The sequence below is a fragment of the Dromaius novaehollandiae genome, chromosome 2, assembly GCF_036370855.1.
Source record: "Dromaius novaehollandiae isolate bDroNov1 chromosome 2, bDroNov1.hap1, whole genome shotgun sequence".
In the NCBI taxonomy this organism is placed as follows: domain Eukaryota; kingdom Metazoa; phylum Chordata; class Aves; order Casuariiformes; family Dromaiidae; genus Dromaius; species Dromaius novaehollandiae.
Window position 1 is genome coordinate 100,669,980 of NC_088099.1, and position 23,113 is coordinate 100,693,092.

At 39.2% G+C, this 23,113-nt stretch overlaps 2 protein-coding genes across 13 annotated transcripts in view; one reads left to right on the plus strand and one right to left on the minus strand.

Annotated features, from left to right (window-relative positions):
* The window catches only part of ADTRP (androgen dependent TFPI regulating protein), a 32,492-nt gene extending 11,422 nt beyond the window's left edge, over positions 1 to 21,070 (plus strand). For both annotated transcript variants that reach the window (XM_026104761.2, XM_026104762.2), the window contains 3 exons: positions 9,455 to 9,570; positions 13,358 to 13,509; positions 20,184 to 21,070. In XM_026104761.2, the coding sequence (XP_025960546.2) occupies positions 9,455 to 9,570; positions 13,358 to 13,509; positions 20,184 to 20,227 (312 nt within the window). In that variant the 3' untranslated portion in view covers positions 20,228 to 21,070. The remainder of the gene's footprint in view (positions 1 to 9,454; positions 9,571 to 13,357; positions 13,510 to 20,183) is intronic.
* The window catches only part of TMEM170B (transmembrane protein 170B), a 72,807-nt gene continuing 49,909 nt past the window's right edge, over positions 216 to 23,113 (minus strand). For 2 of the 11 annotated variants that reach the window (XR_010387828.1, XR_010387826.1), the window contains 7 exons: positions 18,125 to 18,214; positions 17,293 to 17,359; positions 16,432 to 16,764; positions 15,743 to 15,845; positions 15,100 to 15,181; positions 8,387 to 8,441; positions 217 to 7,185 (listed from right to left, as the gene is read on the minus strand). The gene's annotated coding sequence lies outside the window, so the exon portion shown is untranslated. Of the gene's footprint in view, positions 7,186 to 8,386; positions 8,442 to 15,099; positions 15,182 to 15,742; positions 15,846 to 16,398; positions 16,765 to 17,292; positions 17,360 to 18,124; positions 18,215 to 23,113 lie in introns of all 11 variants that reach the window. The other 9 variants (XR_010387834.1, XR_010387832.1, XR_010387827.1 and 6 more) reach the window with 9 other exon arrangements.

Genomic DNA, 23,113 nt, shown 5'->3' on the forward strand with positions numbered 1-23,113 from the left:
CACAGCCCAGGCAATGTCCCTCCAGCCAAAAGAGAACCTGCTCAGTTTAGTCCCATGAAAGTGTTGTATGGGATTACCACATCTTCTTAACTGTGGAAACAGGTGAGGTGGGCAGCAAAACTTTCCATTCAGTTATGGCTGAAGGCAAAATTTCTACAAATGCCATGACAGAGATTTGAAAAGAAAATTTTTAATGTGCTTTAGAAGGAAGCTGTCTTTTAGCATTGCAGAAAGCTTTATTTCTAGACAAAGAGTGTTCAAGTCTTCAAGCTTAGCTGAGGCAATTCTTTTTCCCAATCCAAAATATCCACTGGAAACACTGTGAAGATCCAGGGAGCTATCAACACTTGAAGAGATCAATCTCCAAGCATTGATTACCAAGCAGACACTTTTTCTTTAGACTTTGTTTTCTTGTACATTACTATACTTCATGGCTTCGAGATTACAGACATTTCACAGCAGATTGAGTACAGCAAGCTGGCTTTGGTGGAAAAAGACATCAGTGTATGAGCAGTATACATCAGTGCTATATCATTTGCAGTGGGAGTGTTTTTTTTAACTTGGTCTACTTTAACATTGTAAATAGGGAAAGCATACTTTAACATTGTAAATAGGGAAAGCATATGTTGTTATGTAACTAAAGAGTGAATCTAAAAAATAACCACACAAAAACAGTTCAGGAATATCAATCTTCCTGAGTTCACAGTGAATTTTTAGCATCTTCCTTGTAACAATCAACCAGGCATTCATTTTTCCCTATCTGCTACTCTTACACTATGACAGCATCCTTGTCCACCTGGGATCCGGAGTTGTACCAAGAACATTGCATTTTAGCCACATCTTTGCATTCTCAACAGGAACATTTTCTGTTCTGCAGAAAGGTTGGACAATGAAGAAAGAAATCTTGCTAATAATTTAGAGAGGCCGTATATTCCAGAATACCTGTGTTTCTCTTGTTGTCTTTCTACAGAGTTTAGCCCAAGACTGTGCCTCAGTTTCCTCTTCTGTTTGTCTTGGACAGTTATATTTTACCATCTCTATACAAAGCTTTGAGACTCATGCAAGAAAAAAATACTTGGGTCTCAAACACAATTATTTTACTTGAACAAGGTTTTATAAGTGGAAGATGGCCGAGATTAAAAGCTGCACTGGCCCAGTCATCAAGTGAAATTGTTTATTTCTTTCCCTGTCTTCTCTTTTCAAGCAACATCTGGATACTCTCCAGAAGGCTACTAACTGCTGTAGACAGCTTGGATTGAATCATATGCATGTATTATTCAATTTAATGGCAGTATAGGGGAATACTACATTTTGAAGGGGCTGACAGAATTGAACGTTAAGCAAAAAGGGGCAACAGTGGGTCAGAAGAGATCACTCAAAAACATTTTTCTGTAACAAAAGAAAGGTTAAATGTCAACATTGTCCAGATGCATTCACAAAAACTGTTATGGTGTAACTGTCCTTTTGTAAAGGAGGTTTGTATTTTTTAGTCTGTAGAGTACAATCCTTGTAAAATGTACTAAGCACATTTTCCTTTATGTTTAGGCTGCAGCTATGTTTGGTTTAACCATCTCTTTTCATAACTTATTCTGTAGCTGGTTTACCCTCCTGCCTTGACAAAAAAATCAAGATTTTATTGTCCTTAGCACTTTATAGAAACATAGTTATGAACTATGCATGTTCTGGAGATCTTGTAAACCAAATAACTAAGAATAACAAACAGAGGGATAGTAAATGGAGGCACAGAAGAAAAATGAGTTACCACTCACTCTTATTCATATATGAGGGCATCTGTGTGAAGGATTATATCTTCCCCTAATTACTTTAGGAAGCTCCTGCACCACTAACCAACCCAGTGGTTGCAAAATCTGTGTGTACAGCAGAAGCTGCTTGCTCAGCCCACGCTATCTCGAATCATGCTCCAAGCACGTACCCAAGAACCACTTCAGTTTCAGCTCTTACCATCTCAATTGATTCTTCTTGCAATTGGTATTTAATGTTTAATAATTCTTTTATATTTACACAAGAGATAAACATTTCCATTTGTTTGCATTTCACAGTATCTTGATTTTAAGCGCTCTGGCAACTATGGACATTTACAGACTTCCAACTGTATTCAGCTTTTGGCAAAGAAGGAAAATGTCTCTGAGAGAGATACGGCACATTAAATTAATCACCCAACACATTTAAGTCCAAAGATGCTTAGCTTTTCCCAGCACTACATACATTTTTTTGAAGTTTCCATTTTTGTTGACATTAGCCCTTTTCCTCAGGGAGGAAGTATGTGTTTCAGAGACAAATATTATGGCAGGGAATCCTCCCTGACTTCTGCTACCCCAGAGTGCACAGGTGCAGCCTCCACAACCCACCCCATGAATGAACAGCTGGAGAAAAATATTCCACAGTGAAGAGATGTGTCATTTCAGTCTCATGTTAGCTTCCAGCTGGAGTACATCAGTTTCTTTGACTCTGTGTCTAATGTCAGGGAGAAATGTGATTAAAATTCTGGCTTTGACACTGATACAAAACATTTGCTAATAAGCATTCAGATATTCAGCCAGGGATTTATTTGCAAATACACATGCATGTATGCAGGAAATGTTACCTCTGATGCTGTTTTACCTTTGATCATACAATTAGCATGATGCCTTATCCATTTTCACAATCATGCTCCCAAAATAACTGCCTGTCTCAAAATACATAGAAAAAATATTGCTTGGCAGATGAACATTAACGGACAAGGAAAAGGCAGAAACAGGTGGTAGCTGAAAGTTCAGAGAAGAGTGATGCTAAAGTTAAACCTGAGCAATAGCTTCCTGACTAATTTGTTATCAGATCTGCTCAGTAATAGAACTCTCTGTATCTCCTGCTCTACCCATAAAAGACAAGTAACATGAGAAAAATGTATTTATTTAACCAAACACTTTAACCAAGGCAATTTGCTATTTAAACAAACAAAACAATAAAATGAACAATAGTGCTTAAGCCCCTCCCATCCCAAAAAGAAATGATTAACAAAGGAGGAAAAAATATGAACGGATTACAGAATAAAATTTTAAAGGAGGCATTTGAATGAAGACAGTATCATTGTAAAATAAATCAAAAGAGGGAATTTGTTCCAAGAGGAAGCCAGGAAAGGAGAGAGAGCGCAGGGATCCAGAAAATTATGAGAAGTATAAAACTAAGCAGTGGTTATGGTGACAGGAAGCCATTTAGTTTTATTATGCTCAGATAACACTGAGTGTAATTGTTTATAAAAACATCCAACTCAAGGAAATTTCTAGAGACATTGGGACATTTCCCAACAGAGAACTGAATAACTGAGTAAACATCTTAAGCTTCAACACATGAATGTTGGCTTTTTATGTCTTATAAGACAGCACTGAAGTGGGCTTTTAGTTTTTGTTTGCAGTAACATACTGATGGAGAAGATACAGTCATGAGTATCTACCTGTGGTTTTCAGCACATACGCCCTTTGGGGACTTTGTCTGAAAGAAGATAGGCATTTTTTCAAAAGCACTTGATGGTGTCTGACTGGGCCGAGTGAGGCTCAGTTTGGCCAGTGGTAACTGTAAAACCCCCCTGTTAAAGTCTCACATATTAATGGAGAGCAGACACAGAGGGTATGTAAATACAGACAAATCAGAAATAAACAGCTCTGTCAATGATGGCATCATTTCCTTGGCTCTGGAGTCAAGCAGGGTCAAACTGAGTCAAACTGAGATGCACGCGTTAAGCCTACGTGTGATCTCAGCAACTCCAGGGAGATTATTTCTGTGCTTGAAGCGGAGCACAGGCTGGAGCCGGCAGCTGAGCAGAAATTGTACCAAACCCCGTCTCCTTAGGCCTGGAAAACTTGCTTTTAGTTATATCCTCAAAAGCAGAATGAGTATATAGCACTGAATAAATGCATGGATTCTTCAAAATAATATATGTGAGAAGTAAAAATACTATGTGGTCTTATAGTGCAAAAAGTACTCAGAGAGGACTGTTTATCTCAGTTTAACTCACGAACCTGAAATGTATCCCAGAAAACAACATACAACATAGAGTAGGGAACAAAAAATAAAGACACAGGAAAATGTTATAATCTCACCCTTCTCTGTGGGAGACTAATTAATATGGCAATATTTCAGATAAAGTTCATAAACCTAAGCAACTTTTTTCCTTGTATTCATATGTCAAAGTTTCTGAGTAACCAAATAATTTTGCAATTTTATAATTAGTTGAAATTCCCCTGACTTTGTCAGGATAAAAGCAAATAAACCAAACACAAGTTAAAAATCATAGCTGACAAAAGGAACCACAGAGATTTTTTAAATCAAATAGTCAGAGGCAGAATTCAGATTATAAATGTAATGAGTTAAGAAAACATCTGTGATAATTAAGAGTCCCATAGCCTTTATCCTTCTGCTCAGTGCCCCGTACAAATAAAAACAAAATGCCAATTAAAATACTTCTGTCCTAATATAATTAGTAAATGAAAAGCTTTCCTCAGCAAGAAGGATTTAGACATACAAATGTATTAATATTTAAAAGAACAGAAAAAGAAGTATTAATAGGTTTTGTACTAAGGGATAAATGGATCTCTCATTCCTTGACAGCCAGACCAGTACACACAGCTACTGTCTCAGCCAGTTTTCCTTACCTTGCAGGGAAATAGGTTTTTCTCCCTCTGTGATAATTAGTTTTGTCAGTTTCACTGTTTATATGTGAAACTGAGAAACTGTTAATTGAAATAAAAAATGAGTCACTGTTTCCAGCATTTTTTGCCAATGTTTTGATCTGTGTCAATCTGAGCTTAATTACTGAGCTTTCTTTAAAGCAAGAGGCAAACCTGCATATTTGAATTTGGCTCCATACAGTTATTGCATTCTTTAGACAAATGTTAATTTAAAAGTGTAGCTAAACAGGGTTTAAAGTGCCTTTAATGAACTGTGGCTCCTAGAGACCTATGGTGAATACAACTAGAATGAGAAAACACATATTTTTCAAGAAGAAAATGACAAGTCTTTAAAGCCTTTCAGCTGGTATGATTAACCACGGTATATGGTCCATCACTAATGATGCTGCCAAAGCCAGCTTCTATCGGCTATGAGGGGGAACTCATTTGGAAAGCTAACTGCATGTCATAGGCAAAGGGCATGCTTTGTCCTCCACAGCCAGCCATGCTTTCTTCTGATATTTGCTGTATAAATATGTATCATGAAGAACTCACCTCTTATGGTAAACATGCTCCATTATTCCATAGAATTTCCAGTGTGAATTACCGTTAATGGACAAACTAGAAACTGTAACAGAGCTTTGCAGAAATACGTGAATTCACCAGAAGGCTCTAAGGTAACAGAAATGCAAGGGAAGACTTTCTGGGTTTTGTGTAGAGGTAGAAAGGAATGATGGGAAAAAGAAGCTTTATATCTACAAAAGAACGATGTTAAAACAAACAAACAAAAAGTACATTTGCATTCACATGCATGAAGCCAGCTAAGAGACATTGTAAAAAGCTGTCTTGCATAGTCATTTGTGTGGCAAACCAACAATTTATATGGCCCTATAAAGATCATATCCAGTTATATATACAGTGATTCTCTCTGACTAGTAATAAGCTAATTATATATTACGAAATAAAATTGGGTTATATCATGGCAACATATTCTTAGAGATGTACAATTATTTGTACGGAAGATACAATACACACTTTCATAAATCTTGCACCAGTACTCAGGATAAACTGAAGACCTTTAAAGAACTGTTGATAAAAAGAGAGGCAGACAGCCCCACTCCTGAATACTTTCACTGCTCTTGGAAGTGGATGTGCTCTGCTAGGGAGATGGGAAGCCCAGCTAAAAGCCCTCGTGAGTCAGGCAGAACAGGAACGTAAACTTGTCCCTTCTCCTAAACTGTTAGCTAGTTTCAAAAATACTCAATTTTTCAGTTACTTTCCAGTAAATTTCAAATCTCTTTTGACTTATGAACCCCTCAGTATTTTCTCCAAAACCAGAGATGCCCGTCAGAAAATGACTAGTTAAGCAAATGAGCATTTTCTAAACACAGAATTAAAAGAAGAGCTCTCAACTATGTTTTGCAATGACTACTTGTTTCTTACTCATCATCAGCACAGGTGTGTGAGTTGGAGTAGAGGGCTTCCCCTCCCCATTCCTGGCTTGCAGGTCTCTGTGACTGCACCGCAGAGGACCGAATTGCTGTTCGCGTCCATTGTTGTTAATGCACTGCTGAGGGTGCCTCCAACAGACAGCTAATGTCGGGCTTCTCACTTTGCTGAGGCAAACAAGAAACTGCAATAGGTGCAAAACTCTACTTCTCTTTCCTCTTTCCCCTGTCCTGTGGGATTCATATACCTTAAAGCAGCATGAAGATGTATGAATTGAGAGTGAGAGGCTGGCTAAGCTGGTTAAGACACTGGTGGGCTTAAGACTTGACAGCTTGCTTCCATCAGGAGAGGAGAGTCCCCATTCCTCTATGCCTCCATCCTCTGCTTCCAGACACATGCACTTGCGCTGGCTTTCGGGTCTGCATGGCCTTTGGTGAGCTGCTTCAGCTCACTAAAGCAGAGGAAAACTAATGCATTCCTCCCCCAGTATACATATAGATTTTTTTTTGCCAAGTTAGTAAATCGAATCATCTCACTGGAAAGTCAGAAGAGTGACAACGACGGCCTCCTCAGGGGAGGATAGAGGAGTAGGGCTGCCAGTTTAATGGCACAGAGCTGTTAAATAGGTTCGTCTGCTTTGTCAGTAGGCCCCATGTTAGCGCACCCATCTCCTTGCCATGAGCTGGGTCAGATACGCCCAGAGGGTGCTCTGCAGAATGACACCTAACTTGTGCGGCTTCTCCTACACAAGGACTTCACAGCTTCCCTAGGTGTTCCCTTCTTTGCTTGTAGTTAGGAAGTATTTCCTAGCATAAAGCTAAATCTCTCTTGATGAAAACTGAGCCGTTCACTCTTGGTCCTAACTGTGATGGACATGGAGAACATCACAATTGCTGCTGTATCGGCTTCTAAAGTCTTTGAAAACATTTGTCCTTTCTCAATTTTCTTTTCCCTCTAGATGCAGCAATTCTTTCAGTTATTCTTTCTGCTCCTTTCTGTAGACTGCTTTCCTGTTCATATTTTCTTGCCGTTTGTGCTGTTCCTTTCTGGATGCACTCCAAATTATCTTCACCTGTCAAAATGGGGTACCATAAATCAGAAACAGAATGCCAGCCAAAACCTAATCAATGTCAAGTAGAGCAGACTAGTTACTTCCCAGGTCTTACACACAATATTCCTGTTAATACCATTCCAGAATGCCACACATTTTTTTTCTAAAGCATCATCATACTGCTAACTTGTACTCAGCTAACATTCTGTGAACAAAAAGCCTCAAGCTGAAAAATAAGTACATAAAATGACCCCACCTGAACACTGCTCACTCCAATAAAGAATCATTTCACCAAATCACTCCTAGTAAATTCCTCTTGGTAGAGGAATAATACAGCTCAAGCAACGAGCTTATAGCTGTTAAAAGTGTTTAAATTAATTAAATGAGCAGCAAGGCCATTTCACGTGTCCCAGAGGAATTTTGTAGGCCATTAGATGTCAGCTGAAAATCAGGACTTATATCCACTTTGCATAATGGACAAATCCACTGTGAATGGCTGAATCCTAATAACGAGGATAAAGTGAGAGTTTTCTATCATTGCTCTCTTGCATGGGCATTTTGGTTTTGTTGTGAGACAAACTATTGATGATCTATGGAAAATAAACCTTTTAACGTCATTCTAAAAGTAGCCTAGCACACAGATTTTGGAGTTGAAGACATAGTTACAGAGACTATATATGAAAACAGACTGTGGACATTGAAGGCCTTTTTCAAGTTAAATTAATCCTGGAATCACTTGTACTGATACAGCTATCAACCAGGAAGGTCTTAGGGCTCAAGAATATCTTTATGATATAAGATATCAGAAGATACGAGATAAGATATAAGAGAAAAATCTCAGTGCCAAAAAGTGAGAGGAATTGGAACATCACATAAATCTTTTCTATCCCTATTTTCTGAAAAGTGATAACCAAGACTGAAGCTTGTTTTGGTAGTGGAACTGTTAGGTATGAATAGCAACTCCTGGGGAGGATGCTGGGGGGCTGAGGGAGGACTACAATTTGCAATAAGCTGTCACTTGGCAGTGGCAGACAAAAAGGGATGTCTGCCTCATAGACAGATAAAGCATACTTTAATGTATGTTAATGTATGTAGGTTAATGTGCATTTACACAATTTCATGTATATTTGTGGCATCTTCCATACTATAAATATACAGCAATAAAGCTTTGACACCATACTAGCCTATCATACATTCAGCACAGCTGTGGACACATACATACATTGAAGCCATTAGAATCACTTCCTTTGGACATCAGGGAACTTCACATCATACATCTGATAGATTGTGCCATTAGGTGAAAAAAAAAAAACAAAAAACAAAATCATGTTGGTGTTTTTTTCTTTTTTCTTAAGCCTATTTTTCTTTCTTCCCTGCCCTGTCTCTCCCCATCTAACTGTAAAACCATTTGCTTAATTATTAGGAATTTAACTGAATAGTTGGCTATAACTGTTACAATAGTTGGCTGCCGTTGCACCTCATTGACTGCTTTTGCTGTGTTGTTCCCCAGCACTGTTTAGGCCTTCTGTTAGGCCTTCTGTCCTAGGTATTGCAATTCAAAACTACAGTTTGTTTGCCCAGAGAAAATTACAAAACTTTTAACAGGGAAATTATTTTTTAAAATTGCTACAAGTCAGCCAACATGACGAAGCCTCAGCTTCCCAGGAGCATCCCCCCATTGTCCACTTATTATCTAAGCCCCCAAAGGAGCTCTGCTGCGCTCCCACCTTCTTCCCCGTGGTAAAAGCAAACAGCTTCCCTGTGGGAGGCAGCTCCCCAATTACAAAACAGTTAATGCCACCGCACAACAAACCGCACCTGCATTAGAATAAAACTGATTCTTTACTTCTCTTTTTAATAATAACCTGAAAAAAACCATGAAGATAATTCAGCAATTGCTGACTGAGTTCAAGGAGAAGACTTTCCTTATCTTCAAATGCACATAACAATAGGCTTTACAGTATCTTTTGTACTACAGTGGGTATTACCAAAAATTTACTGCATTTATCAGATGTAAAATGAATGATCACCTACTATAAAATAATATATATCATTCTGAAGGTGAACCTTGTTACAGTACTTTTTACTGCATACCAACAAGAAAAATTCAGTGCTTGTTACTGTAGGAATACTTCTTCATTATGAAAAATGACATTTATGCATTTGTATTTTACACACAGTACTGTTAAATAATCCTTTGCCAACATGCATGTTCTTGAGTGTTGAGAACAGTAATGAATGAACGGGAGGCACTGCTACCAATCTATGACAGATTCTCTTTTCTCCTCAGCACACAGCTGTATTGCCTTTTGCTTTCCTGGAAATCTTTGCCACACCGCATCGTTATCCAACAAAGAAGAAGGGACTGATCCTATTAGGATTTGCCTCTTTTGTTTATATCAGTTGGTAAGAATTGTGTAGTTTAAAACATGGAGTTTTCTTCAAGTGATCTGCTTTGGAAAAGAAGGCTAAACGCTGTATTTAGATTAAGTTTTCTCACAGACACATGGGACAAATAGCCTGTTTTATGGATAAGTCACATAAACATTAGGTGAGACCATAAAAACTCTTTCCAGACATAGGAAGAGTAGCTTTCTTCAAAGACAGTATAGTCCCCAAAGCTATACATGGTAACTCCTGCTATTCTAAGTCCTCTTTAGAAAGACAACTAAATTGTCATAAACTCTGGGATACTTCAAGTTTTTTCTATTAGGATAGCATTCTCCTCTTATTTCTACCAGGACTACTAAATTCACCTTTGCTTTTTATCTTGCTTATTGTAGAAAGAGCAAATCTCAAAGGTCTGGGGGTCATGGGCCCAGAAGACGAATAACACTTATTTTGATATTTGGCAGGGAAATCTGAGTGGATTTAGAAACTTCAGTTAGAAAGTGATACTCAGAGCCAGGTGCATATGGACTGGCGTATCAAGGAGGCGTCTTCTCCACTGTCACCTCCAACTGCACTGATGAAAACCCCTATGTTTCCAGTGATATGCCATCATTTATTTGCAACCAGTTGATCCCACTTCCCATTTGCAGGGATTCTGAGAAAATAAACTATATCTAACTGGGCCTCTCTTCTGTTCATAGCCCACTTCCTCTGTGTGTGACAAACCACTGGAGCTGGGTTTGCATCTGTTCCTGCTCATAGCATCCAGGCTCCGGTGCCAGGGTCCCATCACAGGAGGCATAGACAGCTCCATGAAGCCACAGGCAGCTGTCAACATTTCAAATCACTCTGAGTATACATTACATTGAACCTCAGCTCAGGAATGTATCTGGATAGTTTCAGGATGCACTGTGATATAAGACACTTCCCAGAGCTGTACTGGACATGGGAAGCATCTAGACCCTACAGTAGAATAACTGATAAACAGAGAAGAAATTTGTTCTCACGCAAAGTTTTCTACAAAGTAGCTGGAACTACTATGACATTTAATCTTCCCATTTTACCCACCAGTTCTTACTCCCAGCTAGATACACTGCAACATTATCTACCTCAGTCCCACTGAATGAAAATCTGGAATAGAAAATAAATCACACAGATAAAACAATCTTGTGATTTGAAACTCATAATAGTGGCTTTGGAAGCAATGAACTTTGCTACTACATTATATAACCAAATTAGGAACCATTTATCCTAATCCTGCCCAGAGCCTAATATGATTATGATCATGGCTTCCTAAATACCATTCCTATGTTCTGGTTCACTCAGTTACTTAACGCTAGCTTCATTTTGCTTGTCTTCTGGTGGCCTTTGGCTTTTACTGTCATTGAGATCAGACAACTCTCCAGGCAACGAATGTAGCCATGTGTGCCATGTTTTCTCCTAAAGCCCCTCATACCTAGCAATTTCACGGGAGATACTGGTAATGCCGTGGCTTGAATTCTCACTGTAGAGTGAGAATCAATATAAGGATCTGGCTGCTGAGAGGGAGAGAAATATATTGCCTTCCCAGGTTATTTTCAGTCAATCCTAACAAACGTCGTGCAATAATCCTGGCTGCAGGGCAGTGAAAAATCGAGCACTAGGTGACTCCTTGCACCACGTACCTACCTCTGAGTGGGATTTCGCTAAAGCTTTGTATATATGTAGTATTCAAAACAGAAAGCTCATTTTCAATCGTGGGACATCAGGGCTAAAAGAACTGTAACAAATGTTAGCTAATTCTTGCAAGAGTGGATACTGCACCTCCTGTTTGCACTAAGTAACGCTGTACTCTGGGAGTAATCACGCTGAAAACAATGAAGGATGTATAAATATTAGAACTGGCATTTTAAATCTTAAAGTAACAAAAGCTTGCCCTTTTCCATATCAGTGGTAAAATCAATTTAAAAGTAAAGATCAGGATAAAATAAATCTTAATCATCACAATTATACAAGTGCTTTTGTAGAAAAGATCAAACTACCTTTGTAAGGGAACATAAATCATTATAGATCGCCCACATCAATTTAAATCTAGAGACTAATGGCTCTCTTGTAATGTGTCCATATTCTACCTCTGCTATGAACCAAGATTTTTCTTTCTCTGTATGTTCATTTTCAGGTCACAACCTTTTAATTTCAAATTAACCACAATTTCAGAGAACCCACATAACCCCAGTATTTATTTCTCTTCTTTTTGGATCTTCCCATTTAATAACTCCTTAGGGACTTTTTTTTTTTCCTGCAGCAAGTCCAGAGCTCCCATTAACATTAATGGAAATGATGTACAAGTAATGATAGGACAGAATAAACCTCCCATTGCCTCCCGCTGGTTTATCACAGTATATCACCTCTCAGTGGTATCTATATGATGTCCTAAATTCTATAGCAGTTTGGCATTACCCTTTCTTTCTCTAACTAGAGAAATAAGAGCTCCCCTCTTCAGCCATTATTTTTTCTTTGTACTCTCCAATTTCTCGATTTTGTGACATATTTTCCTGCTGGTGGGGCAGCTTGTTTGTCACTTCTCTTTCTGAGGCATGACATGCCCTATAAGGGGCAAGCAGGGGTCCCTTCAGAGGAAGTAAGGTTGTATTCCCTTGTAAATGCTGGTAGTGGAGAGGAAGGTGCAGAAGACTCCTCAGCTATATTTATCAATCAAGAATTAAACCATTCGGGACCCTTTTGACCCAAGGGTTCTTTCTGGGAAGTGCTGCCCAATGTCAGAAGAGCACATCCTCATAACAATCACCACAGACCTGCCCCATTTTGGTATTTTTTATATAATCAATAAAGAATATATATAATATTATATATTATAATTATATATAATATAATATAATATATTAATTAATTATATTATATTATATTATATTATATTATATTATATATTTTATATATATATTTATAGACTGTATTGGTTTGTAAATTTTATATATAAAGAATATCCTTATAATCTTAAATCCAAGCATTTGCTGCTGGCCATTCTTATGAACTGTAAACCATGAAAAAAAAGTCAGCAAACCGACAGCCACTACAAGATTCATTCTGAGAGAAGAAAAAGCGAGAAAGGGAGGGCCTAAGCAGAAGAAGAGAAGCCTTATAAAGGAGGCATAATTATTATCTTTCTCTTCTATTCTTTCCCTCTTACAAACGATGCTTTGCAAATGGTTCTGAAACAAAAAGGCAAAGCAGTTATATCTCAGCTAGCTACCTGGAAGTTGTTCCTCCTCTCCTTCTACTTTTAGACCGAGGGAAAAGTTGAAAGGGAATTTTCCTTGCCCTCTCAGCTCCTGAATGACGATTCCACTTCCTAAAATAGCATGTGGACTGGTCAAAAATGAGAGGTTAGAGACAGTCAATGAGAAAAAGCACTTCTTTCCACACCGACCCTTGGGATCTGGATTGGGACCCTATACTCCATATACTGTTGGGATACTATACTCAGTATAGCTGAGTACAGATCCATATTTCTGAGCATTTTACTTTTTTACTACTATTTTACTGCTATAATAGTCCCTGCCACTGTGGTGGCAACAGAGCATTGTGTACATTTCAACTTGCAATGAAATCCATCTAATTTAACAGTGATTCAAGTGTGCTTCATAGAAAATGGTCCAAATGCCAAGGAGATGTACTGGCAGCTGAGCTAATTTTCTCTGTATCGAGATTGTTTTGATAACTTGGCCCTTCTGGAGTTAGAAATCATGAAGTGGTTCTTCTGACTGAATGATACTAACCAAAGGTCATTTCTCTCCTTGTCTAGGGTCCTGTGGATTTACTCTGTAACAGGAGAGTGGGTATATCCTCTCTTTGCGTTGTTCAGCCCAGTCGGGCTAGCAGCCTTTTTCACTGGTAGCCTTGCCATCATTGTCTGTTTCTACAACTTCGGAGAGTTCCTCAACCGTATGATATGGGGTCAGTTCATACTTTGCTTTTCACTTCTAATCACTTGAAAAAAATGATCTAAAATGAACTCTTGTGATTGCCTAGGTAGGTGGGGAGAGGAGGTGGGCCCTTGTACACTGCAGGGGCATTTGGGTGTCTGATAAAAATTGTTAGGTCCAACAACAAACAAATCAGAGCAAGCATCCCAACTCTACCAAATAAAGCGTGGGCCAGTTTTCTCTAATGTGGCTTGAGAAACATCTCTTACCAGTATAATAACTGGATTTTGAATTCCTTCTCAAACTACGGTACCCAGAAACAAACTATCTGCGACTAAAATTCTTATGCCACATGCGGTGTTTAGTGAACTAGGGAATGGTACTGCTTACTAACAATTTATAAGAAGGCAATGTATTCAGGTGAGAGCATCTCAATAGCTCAGTAGTAAACAACACTTTTGAAAACATCTCCCTTCTGCTTCTGTACTGATATAATCAGTAAGGATTTAAAGAAAATGAAAGTCGGCCTCCTTGGACAAATACGCAATTAGAAAAAAAATGAGTGGTTTAGGAGGAAACATTCACCAGTTAGAAGAGGAAAGAGAACTGATGAAGCTTGGGAGTTTGGGGTTGGGGGGGGGTTCCCCCCCTTCTGGTTTCCTCTCTCATTTTTCATTCAAGATAAAGTTTTTGAGGATGAAAGTGTTTCTGTCAGGAAAATGTGTGTATTTTATTCAGGACAAATGTGTGAATATTTGCAATTTCTTAAACTAGATTTTTGATGAAAAGAAAAACCCTGCAAAAAACACCTCTGAAAATAAACAAGACAACCTCCCTCTGTTCTCAGGGAACATGTGATGCCTGATCTGTTTTGTGAAGTCTCACATGCCTGTCAAGCCAAAGTAGAGTGTCTATAGCTAGTCTCTCACCATTTGTACTCTGCTACCTAAAAGCAGCAGATTGACTTTCAAATGTGCTGAATAACCAGCATCAGTGTTTGATACCTTTGCAAATAAGATGCTCGCTCTACATACCCATGTTTGAAAATGTTGGCTATATTCTATTCTTGCATAAATACAATATGTGATGAAGATTGCTGGTAACTGAAGAGAGATCTGTAGGCATTTTGCACTAACTCTGGTTTAAGAGACATCTCCAAAAAAGCAAATATTACTACTAATATTTTTTGTTTTTTATATTTAATTAAAGACCATGCCATCGCCACTAAAAGACAAAATAGATCTTGTGTCAGATATCAGATCTTATACAATCTAGGTATCAGATTTTTCATCATCAAGTAAGTATTAGATATTCCAGGCCTAGAATATGCCTGATGCAACAACTGAAGATAATCAAAATAAAGCTAATTTGATTGTCAAGGTGTTAATTGACTGAACAAAAGGTTGTGCCAAATAGAGATCAAGTTAACTGCAAAAATTAGCTGCATTTTGAACTGCTGACTAAATACATTCACCTAAGAAAGAGAGGTTAATTCAAAAGATTCTAAGAAACTAGGGCAAACATCTGAATTTCTCTTCTGTATTCGCAGAATGGCTAAAAAGCAGTTCCAGTTGTGATAGTATAAATGTAGCCTCAGAGATTACATATAAATGTACCATACCTTATGTCCTTCACCGATGTCTGATGTGCTGTTGTGGTCCATGGAGGTCCCTGTGTGTGGTGGGTCTGTCCCTCCATTCATGCTTCATATTTTTTAAAAGAACCACAAAATCATGGCCTTAACAATTACTTGGTGTTTTCATCTAAGCACTGGGCACTCATCCTAAATTGCCTGTGTAATCTCTTGTTACTTTAAATGTATTCTCAGCTCTTTGTCTCCAGGACTGACAACATTACCCAGATTTGCTGTAAAAAAAGCTGCAGTCTGCATCCCAATAGCTGGCCGCTCTGTAGTATCTGAGTCTGTAGTTTAGTAATATGAGGGCTTTGAGAGCAATAACATCTCAGTGAGTTCCTGCCCACTTCCCCCCACTCTTTCCTACTCTAGCACACATTCTTGTCTTTTGCAAGCAGGGTTGTTTTTAACTTGGATCTTTTTCCTGATCCTTTTCCCAGCTGTGTCCACCCAAGAGAGCAGCAGGACTTCCTTAAGCTGGTATCGATAACATCCCAATATTGTTGAAGCTATTCCAAATTATAGTGTGCCAGAGTCTTAATATATTCCTGACTGAGATAAATCTTATGTTCAGCACTGCCAGAGTAAAAACAGATGCAAAATGAATGAAGATGTGATTCCAACATACCTTTTTTCTTGCAGCAAAATGGCTCCACGTGCTTTTTTTGTCCTACTCTCTTCCTGTCTCTCCTAGCCATAACAATAAAGGAACTGAAACAGTTAAAATACTCCTGTGGAAGAACAAAAAACAAAATAATCTGTGGTGGGAAAGGTTCTTCACCTCTCCTTAACATCCACACACCCCCACCCCCACCATGGAAGTGATACGTGGAACATTGTTTTGAGCTTTCACTTCGGTTTGCTCTCCTGCTCGCAGAACAGTGATTTATGCAGTGCCTTCACAGACCACTGCCAACCAAACCTAATGGCATTACATTTCAAGTGGATACAATGCAAACAGCATAGTGGCATCCTTCTGCCTGTGCCTACAAGCCAGGCTGAGTCCCCAGCAGGCAAGGGACAGGCTCAGGTATGGTGCGACTATGCTGGTGTGCACCGCCGGCACTGCCAGGGCAAAAGGAGAGCATAAAGAGTCTAAGGAGTGACACGGCCTCGTAATGAGGTGGAGGGTGATAGTCACTCCCTTTTGATTCCTGCTCTGCCCCTGAAAGCCACAATTTGAGCTACAGAATTATGTAATTGTCCACTGGCCTCCTACCAGCAAATCTAGAAACAACTTCTCTGATACCCCCTGTAACCACCAAATAAATATGCCTGTCCTACCAACATCTGCTGCAATGCTCCCATGCCATGTACCTCCTGCAGCCAGCCCCACCTAGGCTGCTCTGACCAGTCAGTCTTCGTCCCAAGACAAATGCTCCAGAGCAGGTGCTTCTTCTTCCTTCCCTCCACTTGGAGCATGAAGACATGCTGAGCTTGTGTCCAGGGACATTAAGATAAGTTGCGGTTATTAGAAGATACAAGAAGTGATTAACAAATAGCTTCTCAAGTGTCAGAAACTTGGTTTCCTGTGGACTTGCATCTTGTGGCTGACTGTAGGCTTCAGATTAAGATTTTCCCACAGTGTGCTCTGTTTTATAAGGGCTCTCTTCCATGTTGCTTTATAGCTGCAGGCCACTATCATTTTTCCTAAAATAAAAAGTACCAACTATGTAAATACTTACTCCTTTCCACCCATAAATGTATAGTTGGCTCCAAATTATTCCAAAGTCCATGGATGGCAGCTTTCAGCTATGAACAAGTAATTTTTAAAGCTATACATCCTGTGCTTCACAAAAAGATGTGGTATCATTTCTGAGAGCTGGAAATTCAGGCTGCCTAATAATATAACCTTGTTTTTCCTCTTTAGAGCAGCCAAGAGATGCCAGACCCTAAATGTGTTTTAGTATTTATAGACAAACTATTTCATATAGTATTTGAGGTTTTAAAAATGTATTATTTCTCATTTGCCTTTCCCTCCACTTGCACAGTCGGATTCATGGTAACTAAGGCAACCCAGCTGCACAGGCTGAGTGGCACAGAAAATAGTATCAGTAATGACTTTTTTTGTTTTAAATCCCAAAGTTTCTACAGTACTAGACAATGCTGAGTAATACAGAAACTCCAAAGAGGATAATTGGAAACAATGGGCTGATTCTTTTACTGCCATAAATTTACCTCAGCTGAGAATCTGGCTGCAGGGTCTGAGTACCAAAGATGGATCACACGATATCTTCTGTCATTCCTGACGGGTAGAAAACATCACATGGACAACTGATCTCATTTTATTTTGACCTGTCAAACAGGAGCCCCCCAAAATAAAGCAAAACCGCTTCACCTAGGATTTTGCTCCTGGTGAGACAAGCATATCCTCAGGAGAAATTCAGATCAAAGTTCTCCAAAGTAGAAAGACCAACATTTAAGGTGAGGTCTCTTATCTGGCACCAGTGTTTGATGATGCAGTGGATTCATTTGTCTTTCATCTAGCAGGCCTGAAACATTTTCAGCAGCTGCTTCATTTTGATACTTTGAAATCTATGTGAATAGGAGCTATATGTGATCCTTGTCTTACTGACTAGCAACAACTAGCTACACTGTGAGAGATTTAAATGCTTACTGAGGGAAACCAGGCAAATCACTTGTAGGATTTTACAGCCACAAGGCATCTGCTGAGTTCAAAGAAAACATTCCTCCCCGGGTGGTGGAACTGTCTTTTGAGAGAAACAGGAGCAAAAAGGAAGCTGGCCCAAGCAGGATGAGCCAGACCGGTAGTGAGAAAAGGAGCAGCAGCTCCCACCAGCCCCAGCAAAAGGCTCCCCCAGACTTGCAGCTCCCTCTTCCTCTGGAAGGGAAAGCTTTGGCCAGCAGCTGGCTGAGGAACACCAAGGGAAGCAATACCAGAATTAAACATATTTCCAAAGCAAGGGAAGCATTACAGTTTACGGCAAGGGGTGATCCAGTACACTGTGGTTCATGCACAGAGTTGTTGTCAGGCAAAAAAGAAACTTACAGAGGAGTAAATTTCTCGTGAAGACAAGGCCCAGGACATACATGGTGGGATGTCCTCTTCTAGATCATCTAGGAGCTCTTGAAGACACTGCTGATGCAAACAGAGAAAATTACATGCAACTAAATACAGCCAAAGACATTGCTGAATTGTATTCATCCAAGGCTGATCTAAAGTTATAGGGCAATCTTCTTTTTACATATTTTCCATCTTCTTTTTGAAGTACTTTTTTGTGAAATGCATTTTACATAAGTAGATGTTTTACGAAATGTTTTAGGAACTGATATTTTTTCCCCTCTAGGTTTTATTTTTGTACTTACCTGCTTGTGAAACCAAACTCCCTTAACACCATATCACCAGCTGCTGGGAAACCCAGCCTACATGACAGCACATTAATCTGTGCAATACAAAGTAATATGATAATATAAAATCGAATTCTTGATGCTTTCATTTTGTTTATCAGCTATTGAATTGAGATTGCAGAACCCCAAGTGGAAAATCATTGAATGCAAAGGGTATTTGTGGGGGGTAAAAAGTCAGTCAATCACCATATTAGCACGGGCTTAGTTATGAATGGCAGTTTTTGTATGAACTTTAAAATGCTCGTGTTCTGCAGGTACTTGTCAATCTAGACACAGGTTCTACCTTTCTTTATCACAGCCCTGTTACTTCTTTAGTGTCCTGGGGCATTTTAAATAGAGCCTCCTCTCTAGAAAATATTTTCATTTGTTCTATCATGCCTTTAAGAACAAAGAACAGTCCAAGTTATATACGTTTCTTTCAGTGAAGTAACAATGTTTATTTCTACAATTTCACTATATTGTCAGTGATGAATGGAACTCAAGTTCAGGAGCAAAAGAGTAGTATTTAAAAGCCCCAGTGTGTGCAAACTAAATATTCGTGTTTACTTTTGCCTTATCCATTCATCCTATTTGTGCCACAGACTTGTGATGGCATATTTATATCCTTCCTATTTGTCAGTCAAGTTGAAGATTACCACTGGGGTACAGGAATCTAGCTATTTAAAGAAAATATGCATCATCTGTTACATGCCCGGCTGCTGCTGACAAGTTTATCTGACGATCCACTGGAGGGAGACATGATCAGCAGCTCTGGCAGCCCAGGCTTCCAGTTTCATCATTGGAGGCCAAACATATTAACAGATGCTTGCTAATAGATTAGCCCTGGTATAACAGGCTTTTTTTCTACTTCTGTCTTCTATCTTTGAAATACCTATTTGTACCCGTCAGCCTAATGTATTTCCAGGATCATTTAGAAAGGAAGGACTGCAAGGTCTATGTTGCATATCAGGTCAATTGTTGCATGCTATGTAGACTGGAAAATAAATAAAATACAGTGGTTACAGAGTTTCAGAGACTCCAAGGTCTACAGACAAGGAAAGCAGCTTTAAAAGAGGGTTCTCTGTGAGTGGACAATCCTCAACAGGAAAGTGGAGAGTCTGAGGCAGTGTTTTAGATGGTAGGAATTCCTAATCACATATGGCTGGTGGCCCCTCAGGTGCCAAAAGGCAGCATATCTGATCTCTGGCTGCTGCTCCAGAAGGACGTCTTTAGCAGGTCCTGTGCCATCCTGGCCAGCCACATGAGGATGCTTCAGATATCTTAGTTGCAACGTGCTGCATGCAGGAAATATCTGATGCCTTTTCAGGTGCACTTTGTTTTTTAAGCTTTTTATATTTTCTTATACCAACCAGGCTAGGCTCAGCTGCTGACAGATACTTTTTCCCACTAGCAGAACACCATTATTCTCAACAGATTTGGTCCATGGTAGATTTCAAACCAATCTTCGGAAATCAAATAACCCCCTGCTGGCTACGTACACCCCAGGCACATTCAGCTTCTGCAGCACTTAGCATTAACAGCTGGTTCAAGCTGCACATTCATAGCTCACTCCTTGCCCCAGGCAGACCCATTTCCCCAGGGATGCTGGTAGGCTGGGGACTGGTTCACATCCTTTTCCATAGCAGCATGCCTGATCTGTGAGAGGACTTCTCTATTGTGCCTTTTTTAAAGCAATCCATTCTCTTTTTGCCTCTGAACAGGAGATTCAATAGTAATATTGGACTACAAGCGGAAAGGCAAGTGAAGCCTCCTCTTCAAGCCAAACAATCTCTCCATGAACACTAAAGCCATGAAGTAGAGGAAAATAAATGCAGCTGTGATAAATCCTTTCTTCAATGCATTGCAGCTTCTGGTGAAGCCATTATGTCATCAGGCATATGGAAAACTGGTGGAAAATATGAAATGTTTGCCTCTTACATGATAACTCTGCAACTGCTATGAATAAGAAAATTGTGTTCATCTGTTTACACAGATTTCTCATCTCTTGCACAATATCCATGAGGATGTGTCCGTGGTTAAAACTTGTCACTGGTAAAAGAATTCCCTCATGAGCTTGGCACCACTCTGTAAAAGACCTGTGAATGCAAGCCAGCTCTTGTTTGGATTGCTCTTCATCAGGTCTGGAAAAAATTAAGAAGAGGGATAATTTTAACACTGCTGTGACTTCCAAGCTAGATAGATAACAAATTGGGCTAACAAGGACTGTAATTAGGAATGTCTGTTCAGAAAGTTCACCATGAAGCCAAATTCTCCTAACAAGAAACATTCTGGAATATTAATACACATAATATCTCCCCCCCATTTTTAACAATAATCTGAATGCAACACTTTCTTCCTTTTTCTTGGTTTCAGTTAATCTTGCAGCAAAAGTAACCTAATTATACTGACTGTATGATTGCTTTGACAGAAAGCGTGTTAATTTAAAGCACTGTTTAACATAAAGCTGCCTGCCATATAATTACATTCCATTCACATGTTTACTAATCTTGCTCAATATAGTTGATTCCTCTTATCAGCCTCAACATCTTGTTAACATCTTAAACACTGTAGATGTGCTTTGTAAACTCCAATAAACAGGCAAAATTGACTCTAGTGCAAGTGTTCTTTAATGGTCAATGTGAAAAAGAAACATCTCTCTGCTATTAGTGGTACATTTAAATGAGAATTTGAAACTAGCCGCAGCACTTCAGAGCCTAACTCCCTCTTCATTGCCAAAACACATACATTAGAGCTACTGTGCACTCAGTTCACCAGGGTGTTATTTTCATCTTTTTAATGCTGCTGTAGCTTAGTAAAAATGAAACACATTGTAGGCTGCCCGTGAGCAATAAAAAGATAATGCGTATACCTAAGATTGTTCTTCTTACATGCTAATCACCTGATGAAATTTTAGCTTGGGTAATCAATGTACTAGGACTAGCTTGCAAACTATGTTAACTCTACCTGCCAATGAAAGATGTGTGCACATTTAGTAATTCCCAGTTTATCTAGATTACAGCCTGGGCCCTGGCAAGGCAGGGTGGTTCTTTCCATGTCCAGCCGGAGGCTGTGCATGGCAGATTGCACCCTCAGCTTCCACCAGGATGGTGATTACCTTTGGGTTCTGATGGCAGTGACTTTTCTGCTGAAACAGAGAAGTCTGAGAGAATTGTGCAGCTTTTGTTTCTTTATTTAAAAAGGAAACAGAAAAGACAGTGCTTTCTATTACATTCTGCATGCTGCCTGGAAAACGGAAAGGCTACCTCCGAGCTGTGTGCTTTGAGAACAAGATCAAGAACATTTGTCCCCAAAACACAGATGCTGTGATCTTGGGCTCTGCTCCGATTCTTTCTCTGTAACACACAAGAAGCCGTGTAAGGCAAAGAGTGCACATCACTCATTGCTCACAAACTGCCATTGTCCCTGCAACTTCAGCAAGGCCATACTGAGGTATGCTGAGTAAAGATCTGGCCTTTATGACATTTACACTAGATTTTTCTTCCAGTCTCTTTCCATCTCTCATTTTATTTTGAGTAAATATGCAAAGCCAGTCAGAGCTGCTTATTTATAGCTGTAGATGTTCATGGCTGTATAAATTAGAAGTTATTACTGAATGAGATGCCCGCCCACTCACACAGTGCAGCTGTACAGGAATCCTTTTATGCTGCTTGACTGCATACTGTCTAGAATGGGAGGAAAATGATGTGCTCCCAGTCAAATGAAGGGACTGCTGCTTGAACCCTTGGGCAAAAAAACAGCAATTAATTTTTCCTCTGTACAATGTGCAGTACAACAACCTCAATTATCTACTACTCTTTAGCCCTGCCATTTTTGTTTGGCAGGGAGAGAAAATAAAGGTTTAAATCCACCGGAGGAAAAAAAAAAAAAAAAAAAAAAAAAGCAAAAAAAGCAAAAAAACCCAGAACCTATCACTGAACTTCCTTTTCCCAAGATTAAGCTTTTTGAGGGTCTGGTGAGGGAAGGGAAAAGTAAAATTGGTTATTATTTGAGGTAGCACAATGTCAGAAATTCAGAACATATCACACACATCGGTTTTTTTCTGGTGCAGCAGAAACAGCTGTAAAGTAATACTCGCAATGATTAGGAACTTTCATCTTAGCTCACACCTTTAAAAAAGTATTGACAAGTGCTGTTTTATACCCTCCCCAATTTCCCACACAAATTTCTTGCTTTGGGTCTCTGCCAGTTTCAGGGTCACAATCTGACCTCAATAACATAACTTAAGACTGCTCTAAGCCTTCAGTGGAACTGCTGAAGATTTACTTTGATGGATATGAGGCCAGGATCTGGCATGCAGAAAATATGCATGCACACTCTACCAAAGCATCTAAAACAGTTGCCCAGGGAGGCTAAAATCCAATCTGAGACCTTGTGTTCACTTGGCAGAGCACATAATTAAATACTTTGTGCCACAAAATTAACCAGAAATTCTCAGGAGTATTGGTAAGAGCAGGCTCAGAACCAACCATGAGAGCCGGGCAAAGAACTATTTCCCAGGAAAGTTGTTCAGTAAATATTAGAAAAAATTACAGAATTCATATATAGGTCATAATAAATTTTGTTAATATTCAACCTTAGAGAAAGACATTGTTGACTGTATATGAAGATTCATATGAATACCTCCCTAACA